The 9,018-nt window shown below is 49.2% G+C and overlaps 1 protein-coding gene across 6 annotated transcripts in view; it reads right to left on the bottom strand.

The window, feature by feature from the left end:
* The window catches only part of rasal2 (RAS protein activator like 2), a 97,762-nt gene that overhangs the window by 15,031 nt on the left and 73,713 nt on the right, over positions 1-9,018 (bottom strand). For all 6 annotated transcript variants that reach the window (XM_066680503.1, XM_066680500.1, XM_066680501.1 and 3 more), the window contains 6 exons: positions 5,372-5,525; positions 4,604-4,702; positions 2,452-3,006; positions 1,881-2,025; positions 1,024-1,168; positions 231-467 (listed from right to left, as the gene is read on the bottom strand). In XM_066680503.1, the coding sequence (XP_066536600.1) occupies positions 231-467; positions 1,024-1,168; positions 1,881-2,025; positions 2,452-3,006; positions 4,604-4,702; positions 5,372-5,525 (1,335 nt within the window). The remainder of the gene's footprint in view (positions 1-230; positions 468-1,023; positions 1,169-1,880; positions 2,026-2,451; positions 3,007-4,603; positions 4,703-5,371; positions 5,526-9,018) is intronic.

Raw genomic sequence — 9,018 nt, 5'->3', positions numbered from 1 at the left:
CAGTGAGTGTTCTCCTGCAAGTGTGCTCAGCTCCAGTGGAGGGTTGTTATAAATAAAGTAAAACCTTCCTGTCGTTTTCTCCACGTTATTAAACAGCACTGGCTTTTCCATTGGTCAGTTCCTGATAGATTTAGACACACAGTTAAGAGCAGCAGGCACCATTGTTGTTGTAGTTTCAGGACACTATCGACGGGGGGTGTGTGTGTGTGTGTGTGTGTGTGTGTTCGTACTTGGTGAAGTTGGCCAGGTTCTGGATGACTTTGGCGATGAGGGTGAGGGTGCGGGACGTCCGGTCGTCTGGATACTCCTGCATCAGGCTGAAGAGAGAGGGGGACATTATGGCCGGACACAGGAAGCGCAGGAAGAGGGAGGCGCTGATCAGACGCTGGCTGATGTCCTGCTTCCCTCGGCTCTGACACTGCTGCTTCCACGAGGAGAAAACCTCCTTCAGCTCCCGGGGAAACACACTGGGAGAGAGAGGGGAGAAAGAGAGAGAGAGTGAGAGAGAGAGGAGAGACACACACACACACAGGTAAAGTAAGTGTATGTTAATGAGGGTGAAATTAAGGTGAGACTCTGCAGTGTTTTCAGTGACAGAACACTGTAGAGGAGTGGGTTTGGGACCAAAAGACAGGTGTGAGCTCTCAGCAGTGAGCGTGAGACAGGTGTGAGTGCTCAGCAGTGAGAGTGAGACAGGTTTGTGAGTTCAGCAGTGAGAGTGAGACAGGTGTGAGTGCTCAGCGATGAGAGCGAGACAGGTATGAGTGCGAGACAGGTGTGAGAGTTCAGCAGTGAGAGTGAGACAGGTGTGTGAGTGCTCAGCAGTAATTGTGAGACAGGTGTGAGTGTCCAGCAATGAGAGTGAGACAGGTGTGAGTGCTCAGCAGTGAGAGTGATACAGGTGTGAGTGTCCAGCAGTGAGAGTGAGACAGGTTTGTGAGTTCAGCAGTGAGAGTGAGACAGGTGTGAGTGCTCAGCAGTGAGCGTGAGACAGGTGTGAGAGGTGAGAGAGTGGGGGTGTACCAGTAGGAGTTGATGATCTTGCAGAAGGCCAGCTCGCAGCACATCTTCAGGTTGCTCTGGTGCTCCGTCAGTTCGCTGCTGGAACATCGGGACGGATCCACCTCGCAGTTCTCGTCCGACTCGTACAGAGCTTTAATGAACTCCCCTGGAAAACACACACACGGCGCCCCCCGGGTCAGAACCGCACCCAAACTCGGGCTGAACACCACCCAACACTCCTACTGCGCAATTAAGGTGGTGTCCGAAACTTTCAGAATCTTCAGGATCATTTAAGGTGGAATGGAAACTTTTAAAAAGAAGTTTTATGTGCTAGGCTGTTACTACTGAAGAATTTAAGGTGGAATGGAAAATTCTAATAAAACACTTGAGAGGAAGGAAAACACTAGTGTGCTGTCTCCCAAACAGATCCAAAATGAATAATTAAAATGTAATTTTAAAGTGGATCAGAAATTTCTATGAGCTTCTATTAAAAGCTAATGAACCAAAATGTAACTACTGCATTTAAGGTGGAATGCTAAAAATAAATGAAAGGCCCAGGTGGAAGGCTGAACACGCTGAACAATTTAAGGTGGAGTGGTAAATAAGAAACCTTAGAGGAACCATATAGTGGTATCTATAGATTAGGTCCCTGAATATATTTACTGCACCATTTAAGGTGGATCAGAACAATAATAATAATAATAATAATAATAATAATCATATTAGCTTTCAATGAGAAGCTCATCTGACAGGGTCTAACTGCTGCAGCATTTAAGGTGGATGAGGAAATGTAAGTAAGGACTGTAGTTGAGGACGGTCACAGAGGCAGCTGAAGGACTGCGGGGGTTAGTCACTGTGTGGTTGGTAAAGTCTCTTACCCAGAGCATCGTGTAGGTATTTCTGTCCCACCAGTTTGAGATACTCCTCTATGGCTTTAGTGGCGAGTGTGTTTTCTCTGAAGATCAGCACCTCGTGATCAGCACAGCGATCCACCTCCGACATCACCAGGTCCGTCAGGAAGTCCTTAACACACAGGACAGAGACTTAGAGGAACACCTCAACCCTGCAACTCTCTCTCAGGACCGAATATAAGACCAGAACACTTTTTTAAAATGAGTTACTTTGATTACTTCAGCTGCTGTGTGTGTGTGTGTCAGAGACCACCTGTGGGGAGATTAAAGATGTGGTGTGTGAGAGGGAGAGGAGGAGCACCCCACACATTCAGTGGAGGACAGTTACACTCAGGTCAGTCCCTGTTATGGATAGCTCTGTCCAGCAGAGGGCGCCATCTCAATACTGAACTTTCCCATACATCTACTTCAGCACCAGATTTTGAATGTGTGTGTGTGTGTGTGAGAGAGAGTACCTTTGCCCTCCCTGTGCTCTATAGGATATGTATGACAGCGCTGGCCTCCTCTGACCTGTGTGTGTGTGTGTGTGTGTGAATACCTTTGCCCTCCCTGTGCTCTGCAGGATGTGTACCAGGGCACTGGCCATCTCCTCCTTGTTTCGGACGCTGATGACGGGCTCCAGGACGGAGCAGAGCTGTGTGTAGTTGTTGGTGATGAACTCGGCGAACTCTTTGTACTGCTCCATGGGGAGGATGGAGAAGGTCTGGAAGCGGGACTTGATGCGGATGGAGGGCCCTCCGCCCTTGGCCTTGCTGGTGTTGGGGGTGCTGACCGGGTACCACTTCTCCACAAACTGCCGGCCGCTCACGCCCCCCACCGGGATGTTCACCAGCCCCACGTACGCGCTCTTGTCCTTCTTCTTCTTCTTGTCGCTGTCGCGGTAGATGTGGACGGTGATGCTCCGGACCGAGGGGAGACCCCCGAACTCGAAGTGCTCGCCCCAGAACAGGCTCTCGGCCCGGGTCTTGCTGGTGGTGCGGGCGTAGAGGACGTCGTCCAGACACAGCTCACAGAAATACTTCCTCTTCGGCGGCAGGTCCTTGGCCTCGATGATCCACAGCCTCAGGACATTCTCAGCTCGCCGACAGTTATCCTGAGAAAGAGAGAGAGAGAGACAAAGGGGGGGGGGGACAGAGTGAAAGAGAGAGAGCGAGAGCAAGAGAATGTAGAGTGAGAGAGGGAGAGAGAAAGAGTGAGAGAACGAGAGAGATTTAGTGAGAGAGAAAGAGAGAGAGCGAGAGCAAGAGAATGTAGAGAGAGAAAGAGAGAGAGAAAGAGGGAGAGAGAGCAAGAGAATGTAGAGAGACGGAGAGCGAGCAAGTGAGCAAAGGTGAGAGAGAGAGGGCAAAAGAGAGGTAGAGTGAGAGGGAATGTGAGAGAGACAGAGGTGGGAAGAGAGTGAAAGAGAGAGCGAGAGCAAGAGAATGTAGAGTGAGAGAGGGAGAGAGAAAGAGTGAGAGAACGAGAGAGATTTAGTGAGAGAGAAAGAGAGAGAGCGAGAGCAAGAGAATGTAGAGAGAGAAAGAGAGAGAGAAAGAGGGAGAGAGAGCAAGAGAATGTAGAGAGACGGAGAGCGAGCAAGTGAGCAAAGGTGAGAGAGAGAGGGCAAAAGAGAGGTAGAGTGAGAGGGAATGTGAGAGAGACAGAGGTGGGAAGAGAGTGAAAGAGAGAGCGAGAGCAAGAGAATGTAGAGTGAGAGAGGGAGAGAGAATGTAGAGTGAGAGAGGGAGAGAGAAAGATAGAGTGAGAGAACGAGAGAGAGATTTAGTGAGAGCGATGGAGAGAGGGCGAGAGAGAAAGAGCAAGAGAATGTAGAGACAGAGAGCGAGCAAGTGATCGAAGGTGAGAGAGGGCGAAAGAGAAAGAAGGAGAGGTAGAGTGAGAGAGAGCGAGCGAGGGTGAGAGAGGGAGAGGTAGAGCGAGAGAGAGAGCGAAATACAAAGAAACATTAATATAAGTCGTTTTATTTGTTTTAAATGCGTGAACAAGTGAGAGTATTTTATTTGAGATTCACTGTCTTTTTTCTCACTCTAAACTTCTGACTGGTGCTGTATGTTCACAACCTGTGGAAAACGCCTCAAAACAAAGGAGCCCCTCCCTGAGTGGGCGTGTCCAAACTTTTGACTGGTTGATCAGGATCAATCACACGGCCTCTTCTCGAGGCGGAGTACAGGGACAGTGCTGTTCACTGCAGGTTCACCATGGTGTTAATGTCCTGAGGTAACTGCATTAACACTTCTATCAGTCTGTCTCTGGACTCTCTGTGCTCCTACTTCTCTCTCTCGTGTCTCTGTCTCTGTCATGTCTCTCTGTGTCTCTCTCTTGTCTCTCTCATGTCTTTCTCGTCTCTTGTGTCTCTGTCTTTCTGTATCTCGTGTCTCTCTCTGGTCTCTCTGTCTCTCGTGTGTCTCTGTCGTTTCTCGTCTGTGTCTCTCTCTCGTGTCTCTCTCTCTTGTCTCGCACTGCGTCCTGAAAGGTACTTTATTCCATCACGAGAAAGACTCACAATATCCCTGACTTTGAGGCTCTTAAAATAACAGCGAGGAGAACATGATACACTTCTATTTCTGTCTGTCTCCTGAAGCCTGTGAAGCTCAGAGAGAGGAAACCAAAGGCTGGAGGTGCAGCATCAGGAGAACAAACATGGTCAAAACAATAGAGACAGAGTAAAAGAAAACGGTAATGAGCACCTTGTTGGGCTGGACTGTTCTCCTGAGGTTCTCCATCCACTTGTCTCTCTCTGACGCCGAGGAGCAGCTGAAACATTTACTCCCTCCTGAGTAGGTCACCTGAGGAGGAGAGAGAGCACATGACGACGTTACGATCTGTGATCATTCAGAACGGTTCCTACCCAGTGCTCTCCACATAATCACAATTCTACCAGGCGTCATCTCAGCGCAACACTTTACCACTGCAGGGTGCCTACTTTAATCCACCTCTACTGGACCCTGCTGGACTCTACTCTCTGATTGGTCCCTGGTTGGTTCCCCACAGCTCCCCCCTGAAATGTATCTGGTGTCGTCTCTAACCCCGTCTCTAAGGGGAACAACTAATCCTCCAGCATCAGTACCAGATCTCACTGACACTGTAGCCATCAAATCCTCACAGCTGTGTTCAAAATAAAGGCAGAAATGCTAAAAATCTACTTACACCAATGGATTTTGGGGTATAGTTGCACTATTTTGGTGCATACACCTTTATTCTCTGACCTACACTGTGCACTACAGAGTGTGGAGGGAGATGTTTGAGTTTCAGCCTTTGATAAAAATGTCTGTCAGGGTTAACTTCAGTTTGGTGTGTTGTCATAGCAACAGTGCATCACATCCTAATAGTGTAAAACTCTGTAGTCTGTAGATATTTGTGCAGTAAATGCTGAAGTCACGGTTAAAGCTAGTACACAGTGTATTGGGACGCAGCCTCAGTCCACTGTAATCCACGAGACCTGCCGGAGACTGTACCTCGAAGCAGAACTCCTGTCCCAGGACGCTGCTGTGGAGAGGCTTGATGTAGATGTCCTCCTCCATGCTCAGGTCCAGAGCCTCCACCGCATTGCTGGGACTCAGCAAAGACTCATGGGAACAAGACTCCTTCAGCTTGGGCAGGCCTCGGGACCTAGGGCACAGTTAAAGGTGCGGTCAGTACATTTCACAGGGAGACAACCAAATTCTACCTCTGCTGTGAAAACACACACACACACGGCTCTCGGCCGTGGATGTTGAGGGAGGAGACACTGCATCTGAGTCTTCTCTGATGCCTCCAGGCCACTAGGACACACACACACACTCCAATACACATTTATATACATCCTCTTACTCCCATACACCCCATTACACACTTACACACACACATTACAAAACCTCATACATACTCATACACAGTTACACACCATGCACGAAGTTACACACTCCAATACACATTGACACACTTATACACACAAACACACACTCTCTCTCTCTCACAGACAATTACACACACATTACACAACCACTTACACAGACGGATCCATATGCAGTTACAGACCAACAGTACACACACACACTCCTTTTAACCGTGCCTGTATTCAGACATTACTAGATTAGCTCTGGAAGCCACTGTATCACATCTCATTAATTTAATTCTTCATCCTGTTCTCTGATTGGTTCCTGTTATCCCCCTCCCCCCCAAACAGGATGTTCAGAGTCACGTGACGCTCGGGATGTAAGAGAGAACCACAGATAAACAGACGAGTAGCTTTTCCTCCTCATAAAGAGCTTCATAATCAACCTTTCACATCAAAAACCAGAGTCAATTAGCTTTAACACACACACACACACACACACACCGCTAACAGAATGACCACAGGGAGGAAGTTTAAAAAATCAGATCCACGTAAATCAGCACAGAACCAGTGGACATCAAATCAATCTGTTATTGATTGGAAAGGTCTGATTCTCTGAGCGTATATTAATGAGTCCTAGAACGAATGATTTAAATATGTGAAGAAGAAAAGAAAACATGTCGTCATTGACTTCTTTATGTTCAGTGAAAGGGGCAGAGTCACGTGACTACAGCGCGGTAGTGGGGGTTTAAAGGGACGGCACCTGAACACACAGTGGGGACGTACCGTTAAAGGTAACATTAGGTCTCTTAGAAGTTCTGAATGTTGATTTTGAGTAACAGCCCTCACCAGAGAAGGCTCTCAGAGCCGACTGTAGATGTACCAGGGGTCCAGTGGAAAGCCAAGTAAATAAACCCCTACCGTTACAGAGCCACCTCCAGCCGCTACAGTGTGGGGTTTTCCTCCACACACGGATCCTTCCGCTCAGAGCAGGCTACGTGTTTCCGGTGTCCTGTGGGGGGCGCTGCCCGGCCCAGGTGAGGGGCAGAGCTGTGTGTCTTCATTCATCAGGGGTCCTGGAGTTTTTCAGAGGGAACGCTGCACACTCCTCACCACCACTGAGGTCTGGTGTTATCCGAGGCACTGGTGCACAGCTATCGCTTCAAAATCCAAACTCCACCTCCGCTTCTGAAGTGTTCTGACCCAGTGCCATAAAGGTTTGTTTTGTTGTGTTTTCGGTTCCGGTGCTCTGTTGCGTATATTAACTCTCACTGCTGTCTTTGGACTCTTGAAGAGGGCTTTATGTCACTGCTCAGTACAAGGAACTGTTTCACACACTGACTGGAGGACTCACCCTGCACACAGTCACACTGCTATGTGTCGGTACTAGTTTTCCTGGCACTTCAGTGTGTTTTCCCCTTTAGTCTGTGCACTCTACTGTAAGCCTTCACTCCCGAGCACTGACACAGGTCTACATCACCGTCTGTAACCGGCCTGTTCCAGCTGGCGTCCGCTCTGTGACGGCGAAACGGACCGAGTCCATGACGACAGACGCTCGCTGGACTAGTTTCTATAGAGGTGTATGATGGTGGACATCTGCTGTTAGGAAAAGCCTCAGGACACGCTGCTGGACCGGACTCAGAAATAATGAAACCCATTATAAACAAACTCCAAGAGCGCATGATGTCTCTGATCCAGCCCGGTGAACTACAGCGACGCGGATCGTTACGGAGCTGTAACCTCTGTGTGTCTCTGAGCTGTGATGAAGAAAGCTTGTACCTACGAAAAACAACTGAAGATCCACCTGAAAGATCCGCCCCAGAGCATTGCTTCCTCACGGCATCGGCACCATCCCAGACCTCTTCTGACCCAGAGACATTCCCGCTCCGGAGCGCCGAGCGAGGCTTGGAGTGGAGGGTAAACTCTGCTCTCCTCTGCTCTCAAAAACAACAGAGATCCAGCCCCCGGCCCCTGGCTCCAGAGAGCGTCTCCATGGGAATCAGCCCTGAGAGGAGCTGCAGCCATGGAGCTGGCTTCACACAAACACCGCACACACACACACACACACACACACACAGGTGCGGGCTCGGCGTGGTGGGCCGGAGCGGAGGCTGAACTACCGTTGACTAAATGAGGGAGAGAATGTGTTGAATGTAAAATACAGGCGTTATTCATTTTCGATGTAAAAAGGGACCAGACCCCTGACACACACCCGACAGCACCACAGCTTTAAACCGGCGCCGTCTGGAGTCCGAATATAACCCAATAACACCCAGTAATGTTATTATACACCGAGCAGAGGACCGTTAAACCCCGACCGACCAGCAGCAGAGATCCTCCAGTATCATAAAGATACGAGATACCGCCCTTTAAACGTTCAGAATCGTGTCTCCTTCACACAGGGGACAGTCCGGAGAGAAGCACCCTTCAGCCAGAGCACAGAGAGTACACACTGAAACACAACCAATAAACAACAAACCTTCAGTAGATCAACTTCAAGACTGAACTGTAATATCACAGGCAGCACTTTACCTTCTTCAACACACCACCGCCACAAGACTTTCACGACAACGGACAGAACTACATTAATCTTTAAAAGGACACAGGAAAAACTCCATGGTTCAGAGCATGTCCACATTACTGTGGGGATCTGGAGTCCACCAACCCACACACTGTGAAACAAGACCCCAGTCAGTGTTCTGTGCGCTGCCTGAGTCAGAAACACAGGGTAAAACGAGTCGTTCTGATTCTGCTCCGCTTCTGACGTCAAGTGCAGAGACTTTAGAATGGCCCCGCCCCCTCGTCTGAGTCTGTCCAATCACAGCGCTGGACCCGTGTTTATGTGAGAGCGCAAAGACGAGGTTAAACTCAGCAAAACAGACACAACGAGCGCGGAGAAATAAGAGCACTGAGTAAAAACGGAGAAGAAAGAGAACAGAGTGAAAACGGCTAAAAACCAGAGCTTCTGCTCCTCGCTCCTCACTGCTGTGCGCTCGGGGTCGGGGTGAACAGCGAGCGGCTCATTATCATTTAAAGGAACAGGTGCTGAAAGCGGGCGTTCTGAACAGGGCTGTTTACACAGGGGGAGAACACTGCTGTGGGGCTCGTGGGGTTTGATTAAGAAACAGAACTGTGTTCCTCTGTGGGGAAGGAAGGGGTTGGGGGAGGGGGTAAAAGCGGAGTACACTGAGGGAGAACCTCATCTTCAGTGCTGAGCAAAATACAGAGAACACAAGTGAGAACAATGAAGAATCTGTGGCAGTTAAACACAGAAATGAGAGTGAAATG

Source organism: Hoplias malabaricus, chromosome 9 (assembly GCF_029633855.1).
Source record: "Hoplias malabaricus isolate fHopMal1 chromosome 9, fHopMal1.hap1, whole genome shotgun sequence".
NCBI lineage: Eukaryota > Metazoa > Chordata > Actinopteri > Characiformes > Erythrinidae > Hoplias > Hoplias malabaricus.
Note: the sequence above shows the minus strand (reverse complement) of the source record. Positions and strands in the feature narration are given on the sequence as shown.